The sequence below is a fragment of the Etheostoma spectabile genome, chromosome 4, assembly GCF_008692095.1.
Source record: "Etheostoma spectabile isolate EspeVRDwgs_2016 chromosome 4, UIUC_Espe_1.0, whole genome shotgun sequence".
Taxonomy (NCBI): domain Eukaryota; kingdom Metazoa; phylum Chordata; class Actinopteri; order Perciformes; family Percidae; genus Etheostoma; species Etheostoma spectabile.
This window is the reverse complement of record NC_045736.1, coordinates 19,875,349-19,897,884: the sequence shown is the minus strand read 5'-3', so window position 1 is coordinate 19,897,884 and position 22,536 is coordinate 19,875,349. Positions and strand designations below refer to the sequence as shown.

The 22,536-nt window shown below is 39.0% G+C and overlaps 1 protein-coding gene across 4 annotated transcripts in view; it reads left to right on the top strand.

The window, feature by feature from the left end:
• Window positions 1–20,194, top strand: part of srgap3 (SLIT-ROBO Rho GTPase activating protein 3) — a 67,070-nt gene extending 46,876 nt beyond the window's left edge. Inside the window, exons 6-22 of one of the 4 annotated variants that reach the window (XM_032513540.1) lie at window positions 19–147; window positions 3,153–3,374; window positions 3,489–3,590; window positions 4,368–4,565; window positions 4,827–4,911; window positions 6,799–6,826; window positions 7,725–7,827; window positions 9,424–9,484; window positions 10,110–10,187; window positions 10,299–10,433; window positions 10,928–11,033; window positions 12,397–12,624; window positions 12,743–12,816; window positions 14,840–15,020; window positions 15,196–15,345; window positions 15,458–15,773; window positions 16,785–20,194. In XM_032513540.1, coding sequence (XP_032369431.1) covers window positions 19–147; window positions 3,153–3,374; window positions 3,489–3,590; window positions 4,368–4,565; window positions 4,827–4,911; window positions 6,799–6,826; window positions 7,725–7,827; window positions 9,424–9,484; window positions 10,110–10,187; window positions 10,299–10,433; window positions 10,928–11,033; window positions 12,397–12,624; window positions 12,743–12,816; window positions 14,840–15,020; window positions 15,196–15,345; window positions 15,458–15,773; window positions 16,785–17,231 — 2,643 coding nt within the window. In that variant the 3' untranslated portion in view covers window positions 17,232–20,194. Of the gene's footprint in view, window positions 1–18; window positions 148–3,152; window positions 3,375–3,488; window positions 3,591–4,367; window positions 4,566–4,826; window positions 4,912–6,798; window positions 6,827–7,724; window positions 7,850–8,054; window positions 8,554–9,423; window positions 9,485–10,109; window positions 10,188–10,298; window positions 10,434–10,927; window positions 11,034–12,396; window positions 12,625–12,742; window positions 12,817–14,839; window positions 15,021–15,195; window positions 15,346–15,457; window positions 15,774–16,784 lie in introns of those variants that run through there. The other 3 variants (XM_032513541.1, XR_004331646.1, XR_004331647.1) reach the window with 3 other exon arrangements.
• The last annotated feature ends 2,342 nt before the right edge of the window (window positions 20,195–22,536 follow it).

The window sequence follows — 22,536 nt, the reverse complement described above, 5'->3', positions numbered from 1 at the left end:
CTCTTCTCTCCTCCCCAGAGGCAAGCCAAGTACTCAGAGAATAAGCTGAAATGCACAAAAGCCCGGAATGACTATTTGTTGAACCTGGCAGCAACAAATGCAGTTGTGGCAAAATATTACATCCATGACGTCTCTGATATGATTGATGTAAGTATGCGCTAGGCACATGTGTTTATGTACATCTCCCAGCTGGGATTTCTAATGTTGATTTAACTCTGCTACACTGTCGCTTTTCTCACCATCTGTTCTCAAATCTCATTCCCTCTCAGCCCGTTAGCTGTTTGTTTTCAAGCTGCTCTGTTGGCCCCAATGATTGTATTTGCCATATTTCTTCCATTTTTAATCCTTGCACAACAGGATTAACACTGATATCTGAGTGACTGACTTCTGTTGGCATGAATATTAGTCCGGTAATATGCGGTGTCATGCAACTACAGAAGGATATTTTTGACTGATTTTTTCAAGGAACTCCATCAGTGTTGACTCCTCTGTCTCATCCTCATTCGTTTTTTGTTTTTTTGATGCTGCTTTTGTGAGCTTTGCTGTGACAAACAGCATGTGAAGAGAGATAAGAGACAAGACTTTGTGATTGTCTTCCTCTAACTGTAACCAAGTAAAACCTCCTTTCATGGGTCAGAGCAGAGGAAGGAGCATTTCAAACTCTGACACTATTATCCTTATATTATTACTAATACACTTTTTTTGTATAGAAAACCTACATCTAACACTTAAATCTAAAAGTCACTTTTATTCAAGTTATGAACCAGTAGCACTGCTGGAAAGTCTTGATTACTAGGGTTTAAAAGGATGTCTTTGTTTAGCAAATCACTAATGGTTGGAAGTTGGTTAAAGTAAAGCTGGTGAGCAAAAGCTGTGTTTATGCAGGCACGAATGTGGTTAATGTGGTTGGGTGACCTGCTACCAGTCACCCTGCACAAACAGATGAACACTGAGATGAGGTAGCCTTTATTGACCTTTTTAGACAGAATCTACCCAACATTTTGTATACATGAATTCCTTTTAGCTGTGCACACAGACATACAGCTCCCTCTTAAGGGAGATGAGACTTTGTGACTTTGTGATGTTATTGTCTTGCTGTCTAATCTCATTGCTTTACAAAGATCATGTCTGTTGTCTGTTAAGTTTTTTTCATCCCCCTGGTTTATTTTTTCCAACCAGATATTTATCTTTTTTTTCAAATGTGATAGTTACAGTATTGTAGTCTGTGTTATTTATATTAATTGTGCAAGTAAATTAGGTCTATCCAAAACAGTATTTTGCATTATTTTTTGTGTTATATTATGTTGCATACTGTATTCAATCTTTTTCAAACTGTTAATGAGTAAATACCAAGGTTAAATCATCCCCATGAAGTCATACTTTGTAACGAAGGCCTGTGTTGCAGAGTTTAAGAGACAGATAGCAGTGATTGTGGACTTTGTGGCTGTCGATGCCAAACAAAAGAGTTTAAGATTAAGATTCCGATGTTAACCTGTCAGCCCTTAAATTGTTTCCCCCCTTGTCTCTGTGCTAATAGCTTGGTTGTCACATTTTTGCTTGAGGCCAGACCACCAAACGCCACTTCATTAGTCACAGTGATAGAAGCACATTTTCTAGGTCGGGCCTGATAAGATGGGATTTTATTGAGCTTTCTGAGAATATGATGTACATTACTTTATTTCAAACAATTACAGTTAAAATGCCATTACAAGAGTATGTCTCTGCCATTTGCAGTGTAATGGTGATATGTTTGTGGTATCTGGACACACCGAGTGGCTGATTCATGGCTATCCCTGCCTCTTTGATGGATCCAGTGTGTTGAAAATGAAAGGTCCATGTCATCCCAAATCCTGCTGAGGTGCAAGGAATGGGATTGTGAGCTTGACTGGTTTGGCTGCCACAAGCGGAGCAGGGGAGGATGAAGGGTCCGTTTGTCATGTCAGAGTAACTGCACATCACACATTAAACTAGACACTCACGTTGCAAGAAGATAGCTTTGTTAGTCAGCATTAGTGACTTTAATCTGTTGAAGTGTAATTCTGAAAAACATGTGGAGTTTATCTTGCACTGCCTAGAACTGATGAAAGCTGTGAGCAGTGAGCTCGGTCAGTGGTGTGATAAAGTATTTAGACTTAAAAGATAAGATTAATATTGCTGAGGGTAAAAACATTTGAGTAAACCTTGATCAAACAAATACAATGCAGCCTGTATAAACAAGAATATATTTCAAATTAAATGAGTGGCATATGAAATAAATGAGAATTATTTCCAAATATTAATATGCAGTATACTGTTTATATACATGCACTGACAGTATGTTCCCACAGCTGAAAGTGATAGGATTAAAGAGCCTATCTAATCTTCCTTCCCTGGTCATCTGCTTCCTTCAGGCTGCTGCTGCAGATATGAATGTGTTCTTCTCACTCAGTTTGCTTGTTAAAACGAAGCTGATTTACTCCCTTTAGTCTATTGAACCACTTTGGCTAAGTGGTGCAATGGGGCTTGTGTGCCAAAATAGAGAGATTACTTCCTCAGTGCTTTAGAGTGTTAAAGAGTGTTTACTTAGGGATTCACAGAGCTGTCAGATGCCTCAAACTCCTTCTAAACCTCCTCACTACCATCCTCTGCTTAATTAGGTTACTTCATCCAGCTCTGTATAATAAGGCTCTGTAATTATCCCTGGTGTCCTACTGTGCTAACTCCTGTAATTCTGTAATGCTACTTCTATTTTTGAAAAGTCACCCGTATCAGGATGTTATTTGGGATTTAGTCCCTTAAATAGGTCTAAACATGAAAGAAGGTGTTCAAACTAACATAATTCACAAGTAAAATGATTACACATTCCCTGATAAATTTGATTGACCAATTGATTTGTCAAATTAAACAGTAACTTAACACCAACACAAACTCCATCCATTTTGCTGCAACTCCAGGGTGTGGTCAGTACACCGGGACATCACTGTTAGTTGTGGTTACAGGTGCAACAGAGCACACTCAGCGGTGACACAGGCTTGAGACTTGAGAAGTTTTTCAACCTGGTGTTCACATTTTATTATTTTCAATTCTATTTTACAATTCCATGTAACACATTTACAGAGTGTTTTCCTTGTTATTTATCAGATTTTTTAGATTTTTTTTTAAAATCTTCACAGTGCTGTGACCTAGGCTACCACGCTAGCTTGGCGCGCACCCTCAGGACCTACTTATCTGCCGAGTACAATTTGGAGACATCACGCCACGAGGGACTGGATATCATAGAGAATGCAGTGGACAACCTGGATTCCCGCAGTGACAAGCACAAGATCATGGATATGCATAACCAGGTGTTCTGCCCTCCAATGCGCTTTGAGTACCTGCCACACATGGGAGATGAGGTGAGATGCTTTAAAAGCAAAATAATGTTTTTATTGTTTCACTAAGTAACATTTTAAGCTGCAAATTGAACAATTTAATTGTTGTAACCCATAATTCCTCCTCCGCCTCCTAAGGTGTGCCAAGTGAGCGCCCAGCAACCTGTCCAGACTGAACTCCTGATGCGCTACCACCAACTGCAGTCTCGCCTGGCTACGCTAAAGATTGAGAATGAGGAGGTGAGGATTTATGATGGCCCTGTGTCTGTCCAGCACCCCCTCCACCACCACCTTTTGCCCCACCCCCCCTAAAACAGAAAGCTCCGTCTCATTTACCCCAGAGCCAAGTAGGAGGGCCACATCACCATCTGTTCTCATTGCAATTACACTCCAATGACCCTTGCTCTGCAGGAGGCGAGAATATATTAAGATTGTCACGGTGCCAGTGTTGTGTTTTCTATGACGTTATATATGAAATTGTCTATTTTGTGATGAAGAGAGGACTTTCTCATTAAGAACCGCAGACACAAAGGTGCAAATGGAGGCTATAATAACCAGGACCTGTTAGACTCTTCTGTGCCAATGGCTCTGCCTCTTCCCTGTCTCCCTGTGTCTTATGCTCTGGATGATAATGGACTGCCATTACTGGAAATGAGCTTTGTCAATATTAGCCCTAAACAAAAGGCTTCCTTCAGTGATTTCACTTACAATTTGTCTACCAGACACTTTTCATTTTCAGGTCTTAGTCTGATGTATGCCTGACGTGCAGGTTGCTCTGGACTTATATCCAAATGCTGCTATGTCATTTTAGTGTGATTCAAGGTCATGTATTTTTCAGGGGTCAATTTGTCTTTGTGCCATAAATCACTCACTCTTGTCCTTGAACATGGCATCAGTTTCCTTGGTTCCATCAAGGCTTTGACAAAAAATATCCATAAAATGAAGACATGAGCAAGACTAAGATATGATGCTTCATTTGTCATCTACTTTACTTTCTATGTTCCCCCATCTGTGCAGGTGAGAAAGACCTTGGATGCCACTATGCAAACACTGCAGGACATGCTGACGGTAGAGGACTTTGACGTGTCGGATGCCTTCCAACATAGCCGCTCCACTGAATCCATTAAGTCCGTGGCCTCCGAGTCCTACATGAGCAAGCTGAATGTAGCCAAGAGGAGGGCAAACCAACAAGAAACTGAAATGTTCTACTTTTCGGTGAGTTCATGTCAATTTTGATCTGTATATCCTTCCAAACTGTTAATGGCCGCTGGCCTGCTGAAACTCCAGCATTGTGCTGCTTTTCAAAATCAAGGCATCAGTCATCATTTCCACATGCTCTGAAAATAGAAATTAAATTAAAACTAGAATATATTGACTTCATGCTGATTTGAGCAACATTAAATTGTTTTACTGGGCTCATGTTACAGTGGATTAGTGCTGCTGCTCGCTTATTGTTGCCTTCATCTCTCTGTGTAGAAATTCAAGGAGTACCTGAATGGCAGTAACCTCATCATTAAGCTGCAGGCCAAGCATGACTTACTAAAGCAGACTCTGGGTGAAGGTAAGGAGTTTTTTTTTCTTCATCTATGACCCATGGACTCCCACCACCTAGTTGCTGCTTTCAAGGTTATAATGGTGCAGGTCTCATCCAATACGCACCAGAGAATTATGTATCGGAGGCTACAAAGACAACAATCTCTTAGACAAGCAGGACAAAAGAGGAAATGGCTGCTGCTGTTCAAATAGAAAACTATCACACCAAAAGCATGCCACATCTACTTTGAGGTATCCATTCCCCTTTCTACTTATCTCCATTAGTTAAAGCATTACCCGGTTAGGCTCTACATGGTGAAGCCGCAGGGAGGGTTTTTATTTCCAGGCTGTAAGAGAAAGGCTTCCCTCTGCCCCTCCCTTCCCCAGGGGTCCCCTTGTCACCTCAGCCATGAACAGTTTACGCCCAATCAATCAGCAGGAGCAGACCCAGGCCCATTTCAGCAGCTGCTCCTGCATCAGGCATTCACCTTATAGAAAAGGGTATCAGGCACACACAGCTGAGGCCTTGCAACACAAATGAATTGTCTTTACTTATTCATTCATTTTGCTCTGTCGGGCTTTCAGGACCCCAAAAACACATTGTGGCAAACTACCAACTGCATGCTTTTGCACTCATAAACAGTCACATTATAGTTCATTTTAGTCTCTGGACAGATCTGTTTGTATGTCCACGGTGGAGCAGCTGAGAGTGTGTATGAGCACGGCATATGGCATCTCCGGGTACCACCTATGTTTAATTATTCATGATCAATCAGGGTTGCTTTGTGCTCATTAGCTCATTGCGTCATGGCCAAAATAGCATGTTTGTGTATGTGCGTGGTTGTTTGTGAGCATGACAGAGGGAACAAGATGAGACTGGTGTGTGCCACATGGCGTTTACATCTTGCCGCATGTATTAATAAAAACATAATGCCATGCATTGGCACCCGACAAGAGAGGCTAGGATATCTGCCAGCCCTTGTTTACCAGATAAGGAGTCATCAGTTCCCTTGTTCAGTGAATTTGATTTGTACTCCTGTTAGGTTTATAAAATACATATCGCTCTATAATTGACAGACTCTAGCACTTTTTGATATGAAATTATGACAAAATCAACATAACTTTTGCTTGAGAAACTGTTGCAATTTTGAAGATGGTTGGTCAGAGGTAGACAGAGGAATGGCATCTGAGAAATGGGCTGTTGTTTCTTCACATGAATGCTCCAGAGACGACGTCCCATCTGCCAGAATGATGTGTTGAGAAATTGGTTAGCCTTTGCTCTTTCTGTCCATTGTTAGTAGGAGTGAAGAAATAATGTTAAATTTTCTTTCTTTTTTGGTACATTGACTGCCTTCCAGTTGATAATCTAGACACTGGCAGACAAAGACACACACACACACACACACACACACACACACACACACACACACTTCCTCTCAATTCATAAAGAAAAGCTGGGTCATCTTTGAATTAACTGAATGAAGTATTCTTAAATGAGTACAAAGGAGCACAGCTGAGTTTAATAATGACTTTCAGACTGTGTTTTCTCTATGGATATGCCTATAACATGTGCATGTGTTGTTAGAAATCTATGACAAAAGGATCTGTGAACCAGCACAGACACTCCCAGTATATACAAACTGCAGCCGCCACCCTCCTTTTCTTTCTCTGCAAGGAGGCCTATAACCCCACAGGGTCCTCGGGGTCCTTGGGGTCCCCTGTGGTTTCAGCAGTGACTGCTCAATAGCTTTGTCCAATGAATGGTGTTACCACTGCTCCATTCATCTCTCTCTCTCTCTCTCTCAATAGTCATGTTGTGTCTCATCAAACCCTTCACTGACAGTGGACACTAGAGTCTGTATAATATGTACCACAAAGATATAACATGTCCCTCTTGTGTTTTTGTTTTCCACAGGGGAAAGGGCTGAGTGTGGAACTACAAGGTATGGTGCGCTTTCAGTCATTAAGCATCTGCTTATAGCATTTTTGAGATTGTTATGACATTCAAGACAAATTTGTGTGACTCATGTAAGTTGTTGTTTGAACACCCAAACAGAAACATACTGTATATATTTAAATAATTATTTGAAAAAATTAAAAAAAAAAGCTCAGTATGTTATATGTTAAATCTATTAAAATTGGCATAAAGTGGCCATGGCTTTGCAGTTGTTACTGTCTTTTCCAAAAGTACCACTTTGGAGGCAATCTATTGCTACTGTAGTTTTTTTTTTTTTAAAGGATTGTTATACATATTATTAAAATAACTTTTAGCTGGACCTAGAGTTTACATATGCATACATGATTTCATAATGTTGGTTAAAACTGTACAGCATATTTTTGCATGTTGACATTCAGTATGTTATTTATAGAATGACATAGAAAACCTTTTGTTGCAATTTTAGTAAGGAATCATGTAGTACGAGTTCCCACATATCAATATACAATATGTTAATTATATGCTACTTTTTTTTTTCTAACATATTAACTAGATCAACTTGCAAGTTGTTTTATTAGCTTCATAATAAAAATGTTCATTCATTTGTGCTTTGTTTTTAGTCAAATCAAGAAATGTTTTACTGAACATAGACACCTTGAGTTTTGAACAACCCAACCCCTCAGTAGTAATTATAAAAGGCCGACTTTTATCAGACGTCAAAGATCAAAGATAGTAGGTTTGGGTTTTGGGTCAACTTTTAAAACATTCTTCTCTATTTTCAATTTTTACTCAAACAATGGGTTTGTTGCTGAAAGTTTTTTCATACCTGTTTTTGAACCTCCGTTTTGGTTCTACAGATTTCACAGAATATGGTGTTTTTGTACCCTTTGTTCGTCATTTCACAGGCCCCCCACCCTCCCCCCTAAACCACAGAAAATGCGGAAGCCTAGGCCACGCTCTGTGTATAACCATAAGCTGTTTAACGGCAATATGGAGACCTTCATCAAGGTACTTTTGGTGTTGGAGTATGACTGCACGGTAGTGATGGCCAAATGAAGCTTTGTGAACCAGTGTCTTTATTTTCAGAGTCCACTAGATGGCGCTCTCTGTTCAACAAGGGGTTGAGAATACACTGAATTGCAGTGCCTTAGGCCTTTCTCTTAAAACCAAGAGCGCCATCTGGTGGGCTCAGAAAATAAAGACACTGGTTCACAAAGCTTCATTTGGCCATCACTACTGAGCGGCCCCTGTGGAGCAGGAGGGGAAGGCAGCTAGAGCCTTCACTCTCATTCTCTTCCTCACTTTGGCCTTCTGTTCTTCCCTCTTCAGCTGCCCTTGATCATGATACAATGCCTCTGTTTAACCTCTAATCCTTCTCCTCCCTTCTGTGGTTCTGCCAGTGCAGACAGAGCGGCAATCAGCTATCTCTTTATTCCCCTCCAGAACCATTAACCATCTAAGGCTTTATTTTTAAATCCAGTCACACTTTAGACAACTGAGAGGCAGGAGACAGCATTGGATCTGCTTTGTCCCTCACTGCACCCAACCCTTTACTGCATCTCTGTAGCTTTCCTATTGCCAGTCCCTTTGCTTAGCCTTCTTTAACCTCCAGAGGGGTCATTTGTCATCTGAGCTTTTCTAACTTTGTGCTTCTCTGCCCTTTCTTCCTCTGCTACTGTGTGCTTTTCAACTTTCTGTCCCAGAGGAAGAAGGAATGCCCGTACCCGCATTCAGGTATTTCTGTGGTTGGAGAGTATAGGTCATGACGCAAGGCCACTAATACTTTTAGACTAATAATAGAAATTTTCAGGCTACTGCTCGGGCTGCACTTACATGCTGCTAGTTTCCACTACTGTTTTTATTCTGTGGCATTATGTTATTAACTTTCCTGTTGTCTTTGGGTCCAATTTAATTTTTTCAGAAAGTTTCTATATCTGAAATTTGGGTTTCTTTCAACCAAATAAAAAAAATAACCAACGTAGACGGCTCAGTACAATGCTATTCACAAGTAAAATAAATGATCAGTCCACTTATTTCAATGAATATGGGTGTTTTATTCAATTTTGTTGAAAAAAGAATTGATCAAAAAAGTTGAAAGTTGAAAAAGTGACAAAAATGTCAGAAAAAGCTTCAAAAACGTAGGGGGGAAAAAACACAAAAACATCAAAAGGCGCAGAAAGAAAAAAAAACTAAAAAACAATACATTTTAAAATTTGACCCAGAAAAACAAAAGCATGCATGGTCAACAGGAAGACAACACAAAGGTTAATAACAGTTGGTCGTATTTTGGATGTTGTTGTTTGTTTTACACTGCTTTTACTGTTTATAAGATTTGCTTGATAAAATGTTCATGAGCCATTAGGTTTATGATGAAATGAAGCATTAGACTTTAGTATTGCATATCTTTATTTAATATGAACTACAATAGGGGATTATTTATACTGTATGTTTAATTCATTCATTTATTTAGACATGTAGTTCATAATGGTGCTGTATAAAGGTTATTCAAAATAATAGATATTACTCTTTTAGTTATGTATTCTTTTATTGCTATTTCTCTTGCCTTGTCTGTATTTATTTATTTTTTGCATCATTACATTTCAGGATTCAGGTCAACTAATCCCACTTGTTGTCGAAAGCTGTATCAGATACATCAATCTATATGGTAAGACTGAAATCCTGTTGCTGTGTCAACTACTTCTGAGTGAAAAGGACAGAAAAAAAGGCAAACTATGAAGTCCTTTGAAAACTCCTTCTGCCTCATAAGAAGTGACAACAGCTATTGGACAAGGCAATCTATTTCCACAAATAGCCACAGGTAGAGAGATTGACCTGCTCTGCTCTGCACCTCAAGTATCTGAGGTGCTCAGCTGCCAGCCAATGATTTGACAAGCTCATAACAATAGATAACACACAAATACATTTAAAAGTCCCAATAGTCTTGGTTTAGTCCATTCAGCCATCCCCCAAAAACCTTCTTTATAACTCCTCCCTGTCTATCTTCACATCTGTCTTCAACTCATTGCTATAGCCTGCAGGACTTTCCCTGGATCTGGACCTAATGAAACTCCAGAAAACTGATTAGGAGCCCTTTAACTGAAACCATATGCTGCAGCCTCACTGAGGGGCCCTCTCATGGAAAAATACGCATCTCCCTTTATGACTAGATTACATTTCCTGCTCTGGGTTGTGTGTCTCCAATGGGCTTTCATGAAGCTGGCACTGTGGTTTGGAGATAATGGTAGCTAGTGTAACTCTGAATCCCCAATTCTGGGTTGTATTTCTTTCAGGCTTGCAGCAGCAAGGCATATTTCGTGTGCCTGGATCACAGGTGGAAGTCAATGATATTAAAAACTCATTTGAGAGAGGTGAGTCAAAGACAGATGGCGATACATTCCTCTTTGTCCTGTCAAAAATATTTAAACAGGATGAACCCATCACATGTCACCACTGAAAGCACACATATTTTTCTTAATCAGGTGAAGATCCCCTGATTGACGACCAGAATGATCATGATATCAACTCAGTGGCAGGGGTGCTGAAGCTGTACTTCAGAGGACTGGAGAACCCCCTCTTCCCAAAAGAGCGCTTCCTGGACTTCATTTCTACCATCAGTGAGTCATGCACAGTATTCAGTATTTAAAGCAATCAAAGTTGTGATTTGACTGGTGGAATAGAAAAGAGAAAACACACCTGAAGTTTCTTAGAAACTCAGCTTTACTGGAGAAGAGTGGCATGCAGTGCAGCACATGGAAGCAATCTCAACACCAGGGCTCTCTGCTTGATATTTAACAGAAAGCCAGAAGGAAGAGGAGAGTGTGGACCACATAAGTCTACCGTGTGCGAGTTCACCACAGAATCATTTCCCCGCTGTTTCTACAGTAATAGTTTGATCACTCAGTGTGCAGGAAAGGCAGGAGGGGGCATCAAAATAACAGTTTTCAGAATCTCCTCTGCCTTTTGATACTTTTTCTGGCTAGGGTCTGACATATGGTATATTTCATGGACAGTGTCACATATACAATATAAAAGTTCAAAAGCTATATATGTCTCGTTTATTGCAGTGTAAACCACTGTTGTTACACCTCTCTATCTCTGTGTGTTTCAGAACTGGAGTCTGGAGCCGAGAGAGCGCATCACATCCAGCAGATTACTGTGACTCTTTCTCGCACCATCATAATCGTCATGAGATACCTTTTTGCTTTTCTCAATCAGTGAGTTTGCACTAATTACATTTCAAGCCACAGGTCCTTGTGTGTACAGACAAGCATTTAGAAGAGTTTTATTCTTTGTACTAACATTAGTGATGTGATTGAATCTGAAACTTAACTTTCATGTTAGTTTAACTCTATTCAGGAAAATCCATGTTGAACAAACACAGAATAACTACAGTCAGTTGAAAAGACAAGATCCAAAAAGAAAAAAAATCAAGAAAAAAACCTCACCTGCTATTTATTGCGACATCTGTCTGCAGTGTTTTAGGAGTTATTTATGGGCTCGGAAACTCATTCCTCACTGAAGTAGTATACCTGTCCCCTTATAATGGATGTTATTAATGCTCCTTATACTGGGTTTGCCTGCAGAACAAAGAGTTTGATTTCATACCCCAGGTTTTACTGGGCTCCTCTATACCCCCCTTCATTGTTGGAGCGGTTCCAGCTGTGGTTTTACTGCTCAGCCTCAGCTTGTTGATAATGTACAAGGACTGATTATGACTTCCTCTTGCAGCACTAAATGATTTGGTTACCCAGAGTGGGTTGTGGCTTGTGCTGGTTTAAATGATTTGTTTAGAGGGTTGTCAGACCAAAGTGCTTTTAAAGCTAATGTCTAACTAAGCTGTGCAATGGAGTCTATAATAATGTATGTCAAAACTAAATTCAGTTAAAGCATTGACTCTATATGTGATGTGTCTCATGAATAGTTAATTGATTAAAGCAGCCATAATCAATATTTTTTACAATGGACCACATGACTACTTGTATGTAAACAGGGTCACAAAACATAATGAGCCCACAGATAATTATCACCTCAATTTCCCTCTGCTCCAGGTAGCTTTTTAAAATCCTTTAGCTCAATGTTTTGATTTATTTTGGTCTGCAACTTTTCTCTTTTGGTTCAGTCTTTTTTGCAAACGCAGTGGGCAGGGGTTTTCAGCTCTAAAAACCAGAGGTATTCAACGTGCACATTTAGCAACTAGCTGGTAAACATAGTAGTAGTAGAGAGGTAGTAGTAGTGGAAATTTCTCTCTGGAGTTGGTGGAGACCAAAACAGAGCTAAAAGGTGGGTAAATATTGGACTTAAATTTGCCAGATGGGCAGAAACGACTCCAAATGAATTTTAATGTTGTCCCTGATCTGCTGGATGTCTAAAGTTTGCTGTTAACTCACACATTCATCATATCAATTCAAAAGGATATAATACAGGAATGTTATCACTCCCAATTTAATTGACTATGTTTTTTAATACAGACTACCACTAGACAACAACTTAATCTGTATATACCGTATTTTTCATCTGGTGTTGTTAAAGGTTGCCTACATCATTAAACACACAATGCTCCCCTGTCCCATCCCTCAGCCTCTCCCAGTACAGTGACGAGAACATGATGGATCCATACAATTTGGCAATCTGCTTTGGTCCAACCCTGATGCCCATCCCTGACGGACAGGATCCTGTAGCATGCCAGGCACATGTTAACGAGGTCATCAAGACCATCATCATCCACAATGAACTCATCTTTCCCAATCAACGTGAGCTGGACGGCCCAGTGTATGAAAAGTGCATGACTGGGGGGGAGGAGTACTGGTGAGTATTGGTGTGAGCAAAGTACAATTATGTTGAGACTGCAGTTTTCTTTGCTCAAAGTTTTAAAGAAAAGGGTATGTTACTTTAGTTTATGTTTATAATCTATTTTCTCACACAGTGACAGCCCACACAGTGAACCAGGAACTATTGATGAGGCTGACAATGGAACTGAACCACACACAAGTGATGAAGGTCAGTACCTCATGGGAGTCATCTACATCTATTTTTTATATGGCTTAGGGCTTTGTTATTACCTACGTACCTCATGTCCCTAGGTATGGCAATATTGGTGGTCGGTCAGTTTTGACCAAATACCTGTAAAACTAATGACATACCTATTAGCCTCTCTAGCTGTACTTTGTGTATAGTGCTAAGATGGTGGACATGACACATTTTACCTGTTAAATATCAGCATTTTAGCATTTTTTATTATAAACTCGTTCAGACTGACATTGCTGTGTCAAAATGCAGGCTTATGAAGCTACTAACATGCCTTTTAGTCATGTTTGTTTATGTAGGCCATTATTCCCTCCACCAAGGCGGGGATTTTTTCGGTTTGGTTTGTCCGTTTGTTGGTTTGTCTGTAGCATGTTGTCAGAACAATCTGAAAACAACTTCCTGACTGGGAAAATTCACACTATATTATTTTTGTGACATAGACATGCCTTGAGAAAGTTCTACACTCTCTGAGTGCCCTTTTAGTTGTATCCAATGTAAGCACCCCTGTGAACTGTGGGTCTTGCCTATGTGCACTGCAGTCAGTATCAGAGTTGTTACCATTATATTTTCTCATATGACAGCATGCATTTACACTCGTAACCATTTTGTGTTAACTTTGCACACAAAATCTTGAAAATCAAAGAGCAGTTCTTATATTGGCAAATAGTATCACATGGATTTCACATGAGAATATACATGATGTGATTTGAGTAGTCTTTGTGGATAAGAAAGCCATACAGACTGGCCTTTTTATTAAGTGCTTTTGACTGAGAGGTGAGTGAAGTTTGCGCTGCAACAGCTTATGATGCAAAGGTTATGTGATGTTTGAAGCTGAGTAAACAGTGTTGGCATGAACCACTGCCTCTTTGATCTGTCTTTCTGTGTGTGAGTCTCTCTCTTTCCCCTCTCTCCCTCCTCCCTCCTTGCCTGCTCATTTTTTGTTCAGTGTAAGTCAGCAATTCTCCTGAGACCTTCCTTTGTGCAGTATTTCCCCAATTCTCCTCTGAGCTTTGAATGCAAAACTGGGCCAGACACAAAAGCCAAAACACGGGTGATACACAGAATAATATCTCGTGTGCAATATGTGAAGTAACAGTGGACAGGTCTATGAAGTATGAAGTGTATGAGGTCAGACTGTGGCCACCCTATGTTTGAGCTTCATTTGTGCTATTGCCTGTGTTTGTAATGAGCGTGGACTTGAAAAAGACAAATGATGATTGCCGGCTGTAGGTTCTGCTCCTGCTTACCGCCATGCTGAGAGTCTTATGTGACATTGTGGGCTCTGGCGTTGCACTGTAGTTTCTGTAGCTGGTTCAGTTGGTGTCCTCTGGCAGCAGTTTTCATGAAAAACATCAAAAACAAGTTGGTGTCAGTGTAAGAACGTAGCAACCATGCAGTAATTTTTTCTATTTTCATTACTTTGGAATTAAAACCAAAATGTCTTTTTATCTTTATTCACTCACAACTTTGACTGCCCTCTTTTACGTCTTTGCACCCCTCTTGTAGTTTTTTCAAAATAAAACAAAATAAAATCAAAGTGGTGCAAAAGTGTTTTTTTCTTTGTGAGAGCTGATTGTTAACCATACAGTTAAGTCTGACTGACCCCTGCTGGCTGTCATACAGAAATGCACTGCAGACAAGACCAGGTTTGAAATTTTGGCAAAAATCCTTTGTGATTTAAAATGCAATTTTCTAAACAAAATATTTAAACAGTGGTTGTTTGTCAAGCAATCACTAGTTCAATAATAAGGCTGCTGGTTCTTTCTTTATATTTCAGCTGTGTTACTCTGCAATATGTCTCTGGGATTTACAATGTAAACTGAGACATACCTTTTTGGAAATAACATCATGTAATGAATCACAGCAATGATTTTTTTAGTATTGATTGTTTTGTTTTAGTATTTAACAAGTTCCAGGATTGTGAATTATGTTGTTGATCATAACCATGTTTTATTAAGCAGTTGATTAAGCTTTTTGTTGATCTCTATGTTTTTAGAGGTCGAACAGATTGAGGCCATCGCTAAGTTTGACTATGTAGGACGCACACCCAGGGAGCTGTCCTTCAAAAAGGGAGCCTCTTTGCTTCTGTATCACAGAGCATCTGAAGACTGGTGGGAAGGCCGGCACAATGGTGTGGATGGCCTCATCCCACATCAGTACATTGTAGTACAAGACCTGTGAGTAACAGAAGATTGTGTTTTATTAGCTGTTGTTTGTCTTGTGTCATGTAATTCTGCAGACAACATTACACTAAACTGTTGGGTTGGAAAAAATGTAACACTCAATATTAAAAATGGACTTGTACTTCATGTGTGTAGCTTACGCTCAACATCAGTTCCTCTGCTGTTCCAGGGATGATGCTTTCTCAGATAACCTCAGTCAGAAAGCAGATAGCGAAGCGAGCAGTGGGCCGTTGCTGGATGATAAGGGTTCCTCCAAAAATGATGTCCCATCACCATGTGAACAATCACCTGATTGCAACTTTGGAGGAGTCATGGGGAGGTGGATGCATTCAAGGATCAAGAACAACACATTTTCCAGTTTTAAAAGTGCTAGTGAGTGCTATTGAGGAGTTTTTCTTTGACTGTTATTTGGATCTGATCCCTCTCCGCAGGGTAAGGCTACGGTCCGATGGAGCTGCAATCCCACATCGTCGGAGTGGTAAAGACACCCACAGCCCAACCAGAGTGGCTGACACTCCACCACGTGCTGCGGCCTGTCCCAGCAGCCCACACAAGGTGTCCATTAGCAAGGGTCGTATGGAGAGCCCAGAAAAACGACGCCTTGGTACCTTTGGCAGTGCAGGAAGCATTAATTACCCAGACAGGAAGGCCTATCCTGAGGGCCACCCTCTGAGACCGGTGCCGGGGGCCACTCGTCACAGCAGCCTTGGGGACCACAAATCACTGGAGACTGAAGCTCTGGCTGAGGTATATGTGGAAAATTCCTCTTAGAAGCAAAACTGATGTGTGAAAAAGATACAGAGAAATATACGTTTTCTCGTTTGATATAATTTGTTAGCAACAAATAGCAGTAATTTTGCATATTGTAGCCCGTTTACCACATATATCTTATACTTTATGTCTCAACTAACCACTTTGCAAACCATGCTGCTGTGTTTTAGAAAGGATTTGTTGTGTTTTACCATTCCAGGCCCCCATTGGTTTGCATTAATTTCCATAGGATATGACAAAACTGCATTAATAGGTTGGCACCTTCTTATTTATCTGAGCTTTTACATGTTCACACTCCTGTCAAAGCACTAAGGGCGTCCAATTAGATGCCCCTCAATGTTCCCAGATCTGGGTTAAAAAACAAAGAGGACCGAGCTTTTTCAGTGGCTGCTACAAATCTCTGAAATTAAGACCCACTTCTGTTCATTAGCTTTCAATTCAAGTTTTGACACTTTGACCTTTTTTTTTTTACTGTTGTTTATTTTGCATTTCTTTGTGTATTTTATTCATTTTGATTTTGAGCTTGTTAAGCACTTTGGTTAACTATGGTTGTTTTTAAATGTGCTATATAAATAAAATTTAACTTGAACTTAACATGCAACAATAATATAGCCTTGACAAAAGTTATCGCGGACTTCAAATTTACTATGATGGATGACAACAAGTTTTAAGGTTTGCCGAAATTAAACGAAGACCAAGCCGTGCTTGAAAAAGTGGGAAACTGTATAAGTAAAGTAAAAGTACTAAGTAAAGGAAAAGTTTAAAAAAAATTAAATTAAAAAAATCGTATGGTCTAAATCTTACACTATACAGTCTTTATTTGAAAATGGTAAAAATGTATGTACATGAATTTTAGTTAGGTTAACAATTTTAAACACATGGGTATAGTCCTCCTAAGTGTCATTTTTGTAAATGCTAGATGTCTCACTAACCTGGCTGTTATTTTTGATTGTTCTCTCCTCCTCATCTTCATCTCTCTTCTACCAGGACATAGAGAAGACTATGACTACAGCGCTCCATGAGCTTCGTGAGCTGGAGCGAAAGAACACCGTTAAGCAGGCTCCTGACGTGGTCTTGGACACCCTGGAGCCCATGAAGAACCCAGTTAGCTCCGAGCCCGGCAGTCCTCTGCATACCATAATGATCCGTGACCCCGATGCAGCCATGCGCCGCAGCAGCAGCTCCACCTCTGAAATGATGACCACCTTTAAACCCACTCTCTCTGCCCGACTGGCTGGGGCTCAGCTACGCCCCCCACCTATGAGGCCGGTACGACCGCCTCCCACCCAGCACCGCACCAGCAGCTCCAGCTCTTCAGGGGTCGGCAGTCCTGCTGTAACTCCCACTGAGAAGATGTTTCCAAGTAACAGTACAGCTGCTGGTTCCAATATTAATACGTCTGGTGATGCTGGAGATAAGTCGGGTACCATGTAGCAAAGGTGGAATCTGCTAGGTGGGAAGGTTGTAAAGCTTCCCAAATTAGGGGACGCTAATGGAAATGTGTAATGATGTGTGAAAAGCAGATATTAATATTTTCCTCTCTGTTTTCTGCCTGACTTAATTCATATATTCAGGAAGCTCTTGGAGCGAGCCTACAATATGTTACCATGGTGATAAAGTGGTGGAAGGAGCTGCAGAGGTGTGATAATATTAAGCTCAACTCTCTTTGAAACTTGTATTAACCTCAACTATCTTTGAAACTTGATACAACTAAAGAAAATTTGTATAAGAATACATGTATTTCAATTTACCTCAGTTTCAACAACAAAAATCTGTGGCCATGTTCTCGTTTCAAAGATGCAATGAATGCAAGTGAAGCAATACTTGTGTGACATTCAGTATCAGTTACTTTCCACCCAGCACACAATGTCCAGCTGATGTTTCAGTCACTCCTGTTGATGTGTATGAATCACCTCGCCTGGACGGGTGTAAACATGCAGGCTAAAATACCATGTCTGGCTACCATTTAGGTTGCGGGCCTTATGGCTGTACATACAAACTTACTTGAGGTCACACCATGCTTTCTGTTTGTACTACATAATACAGTGGATGTTCAGCAAATTAACTTAGTGACATTATGTACTTCTGCATGCGGGGTTTGGAGAACACACAAAAATAATCTTGCATCAATCATTGAGAGATTTATAATGATGTGGGATTTTCTCATAGGGTCATTATACGCATAGCATATTTGTTTGAAACCTAATTTTCATGAGAAAATAGTAAAATACTCATGTTTTAGATATCCAAATATATGACAAAGTAATACATGGGGATCTTACGGTATTAGATTTTAAATCTGCCATGTGTGTGGTACTAGATGTTGTACCTGAATAATTTTTGTTCACTGTTAAAGACAAAAGCATCCTGGCATGAAGATGATCTCTGAAGTCTGAGACATACTAATCAGAACTTAACAAAACAAAGCAGACTTAACTTAATTAATGCATCGACTCATGTAGAAATCCTGTGGTAAACTTGTACATAATATACAGCTTGTAATTTTTTAAGTGTTAATCTTGTACAGGCTGATACAAAAAAGGCAGGGTTGACTGTGAATTGAACTTAGAGTAAAGGTAATAAACCACCTTTCTATCATCTTCAGTAAACTACAAACATACTCTTTAACTGTGTACAATATAGTTCAAATCTTTAAACTTGTACTGTGTGCTTAGAATGCATTTGGTAATTGTACTGTAGAAAACTGATTTCTGTTGAATGGACAGCAATGCCTGAATAAATGTTTTCTCCATTATGTTTTTTACACACACTTGCCCATTTTCACACTTAGTTTGTACCAATTGAACTGTTGCAAATTTTATTATTGCATAAGAGACATGGAAAAGTCTAAAAGTACCATAATGACAGTTCCTCTTTTAAATATAAAATGTCATACTCAGAGGAACCTGAGAAGTAGATGTTATAAAATACTGTTTTTACAGTTATCACGGTTTCCTTCCTTCTTTTTTTTGTCCTTGTTGATAGATACAGCTATGCTCTAACTGTAGACTATTCATTTCATTGAAAGAAGACTAAAAAGAGTTTTAGTGTTCATATCTACTGTACGTCTTGTCATTCTGACAGCTGTAGTCCAGAGACCTTGTCATCCGCATCTCAAAGAGCCTGCTCTGTTCTGCATGTTTTGAGCTGTAATATCTGACTCATATCCTGCGTCAGTTAGGCAATGACTGTATGTGGTGCCTTTCCTTGGAAAAATGCACAAATTAATTTAATATTAAACGGGTTTTTTTTTTTAAATATACCTTAACATTTATGGTGGCTGTCTGGAAATGATAAATAAAGCTGCTTGTAGCAGTTGCTAAAGTAAAAGTGAAAAAGAACAGTGCTTGATTGAGTAAGATCAACTTAAATATTAGCATGTAAACCAGGCTCTGATTCCACTGTCAGATCTGTACAGTCTGTACCTTCTGCTGTGTTACTGAGATACATGTAAATTAAATATATGTGCTTGTTGTCAATGAATTGATTCTTAATAACAGAGAACTCAAACAGCCAGATTAAGGCAATACAGCATTTAAGGTCAAACAGTGCACTCACATCCTCTGCTGGTTCCTGTTGGTATTGCCTCTTCTTGTGACAAAGCAGTGGATTCCTTCACCTACCTTCACCTTTACAGTACTGGGCATTATGATCTGGAGCTAATTTAACAATCACTAGGCTTATCCATATAGTTCTATTTGTCCTGGGTACAGTTTTGCACCAGTTGAAATCTATGAAAATAATGTTACAAGAAAAAGCATATATGTTTATTGAAATACAAAGAAAGCACATACTTTCAAAAGGTGAAATTATCATATTTAACTAGACTTTTTTGTTTTTTATTTATATAGGCTACACTTGTGTAAGTGGAGCAGAAGATTTGAGTGCCTTTTGTGCACAACATCAATTTTTATTGGACTTTTATATTTGCTTTTTTACTGTAATATGTTGTCTATTAGTTGTCATGTTTATTATAAACTAATGTTGCTTTTTTATCTTTGCTTTCTATTGCTACTCAGTCGTCAAACCACCACAAGGAATACATTGTGTAAAGTATTCCTCTTGTGAATTACGGAAGAATCATCAGGAAATGTTCATCTGTGTTTGATCGCTGAAGAATAAGAGTTATAGAAAGTACTGTACGCGCGATCTACTTGTGAAGTTTAATAGAATCATCTCAGAGGATTTCTCTCATTTTTTTGTTTTCCATGTGAACTACCTGTGCTGTGGTTGAGCCGTAACTTGTCATTTAGCTCTCTCCCTTCATTGCAGTATTGTTGAAAACAGCAGAACTGATATGGACCCTTCTCCCTACATGTGATGTTACACTGACTTTCTTTCCTGGAATTTATGCTGAAATGGGTAGCACAGTCTGCCGACATGAGAAGACAATATTCCAAAAAGACATCACAGTAAGAGAGAATGTCATCTTGTGGGGACCAGAGTGTGAGTTGCTGTCTCACTGTTTACCTTCTCTTTAATGTTTGTCTGGTGATGCTGTTTGTTGAGTGTCTGGTTGGCTCAAAACCTTGTGATGTAATGTACACATGCAAACCCCTGCATCCAAATAAATCATTATGCTCTGTTATGTGGGCGTTATGAGTGAATTGATTTGTAATGTTAAAAGGCCAATCTGGAATCCAGCTGTGAATGAAAAGTGAATAATGTCAAAGAAATAACAGATAATGTAATGACATTATTTCTGTTGTCACTTAAAGCACCCAAAACCCTGTTTTTTAAAATTTTGAGAATTTCTCTCCAATAATAAAAAATTATTATTAAATAACCAACTATGAAATTACGAGTTGGGAAAAAACATCCTTACAGAAGTTATTATTAAAAGTTTAATACTCAAAACTCAGGTTCCGGTGTTATAAGAAATACATCTGAAAACTTTCACAACATTTTGATAAATGTTGCTAAATCCTGATTGGTACATCGAGGGATGTGGCGACATAACTAACTCTCACCCACTTCATATAACAGAAATCTTTTATGAAATAATAAAAGCCATTCTCACTTTGGCATGAAATTGTGTGTTTGTGTTCGACCTCATTGATTATAGTAAGAAGCTGATTTAGAAAATAGGTTTTCAGGGCCTTTAAATACATACACAAGATGATTCCCACCTAAACCCCGATTTAAATTGTCATTATTGTTGATACATTTTATGGCCGATATACACTTCCAAAAAGGAGACTGCAAGTACAAAGTCATAAACATCAGTAACAACAAAGAATGGAATGAGAATAAATTACAAGTTTTAAAAGAAGTTGAACGGTAAAAAACTATGTTTACTTATTTTTAAATAAAAGATTGATAGGTGCTGATCAGTACAAGACAGTATACTGATTTTAAAAAGCAGACATTAGCAATTACAAAATGATCTGACTCTTTGCCCCAAATCACAAGAATAATTAGATGGTGTGTAGCAGATTCTGCAGTTCATTCTGTTGCCACATGATGGAGAAACTGCAGCAGAGAAAGTATTTGATGAGCATGACATGTACATGTAGAGAGTGCAGTCAGCACTCCGTGGATTGCTCTTTAAGGATTTGGAACAACCATTGTAGTGATGGCTACACAGAGAACAGTTTTGCATTAATTAGATGATTACATCTCCCTTTGAAATTGGCTTTCTGATCCATTAGTTGGAGAGTGTTACACCAACCGCTAACTCTGACGAAGCATAAACAAAATTCAATTTGTTCCACCCGAGAAATCCCTGTTTAACAAGAACATGCCAAACAGTGTTCTTATCTGTTTGGCATGTTCTTAATAAGTCTAGAAGGTATAGCACATACTAATTTGTGAAGTTCTGCCAGAAGAGTTCTGTGTTCTGGCACCTTGAGTTATAAAATCAATCTGAATATCTTAAGGTTGTGATAGGGTAAAGTTGTCTAAAATAATTAAGGGAAAAGTAATTTCAGGAGCAATTTTAGTTTCTCAGATGTGACTTTAAGTTATAATAATTCATTGTATATTGTCTAGAAAGAAGATCTAAGAAGGAAGGAAATACTGTCTATTAGGAAGGATGTAATTCAATATAAGAAAATAAATTGCACTAATTACAATAACAGATAAGAAACAGAGAGTGTTGTTTACAGAGAGTCACATGTATTCAGTATCTGTTTAGATAAAAATCAAGTACACATTAAGTAAAGCCCTTTGTCTGGTGATTATGTTGCATTAAAAACCTTTACAAGTGATTTTGTTCCTTGTCATTTCCAAAAACAGTAAGGACTGTGACAACACACAACCCTGCTGACCTGAGGCTCTGTAGGACCATGGTAAAACCCAGAGCTTGCATGTTTGTCTTTGATTTTAGCCATGAAAAAATGGTTAAGTACAAAGAGAAAACAGCAAGTGACCCTAGAAATTATTTAGATTACTTGGAAAGAAAAGCAGCAACAAACAAAACCACAGCTTCTGCTGCTGGCATGGAAAATGTGTTATGCCTCTCTAGAATAAGGTAGGCCTCATCTATTACAAGCAGATGCTCCAGCTGGTTTGAAAAATATGTTGCATAAGCCCCCTCTAGTGGCCTAATTCAATGGATCTTCCACACTGATTAATATGCAAACTGAGAGCAAACTCTTCAATAACACATCAATCTCTTTGTAAGATTCACAACACAACAAAATTATCATAACTTCCTATTTCAACCTTCACCTCCTCTGCCTTCAGCTTAACAACATCAAAATAATTAATTGTGAAGCAGCTACACTCATCAATTAAA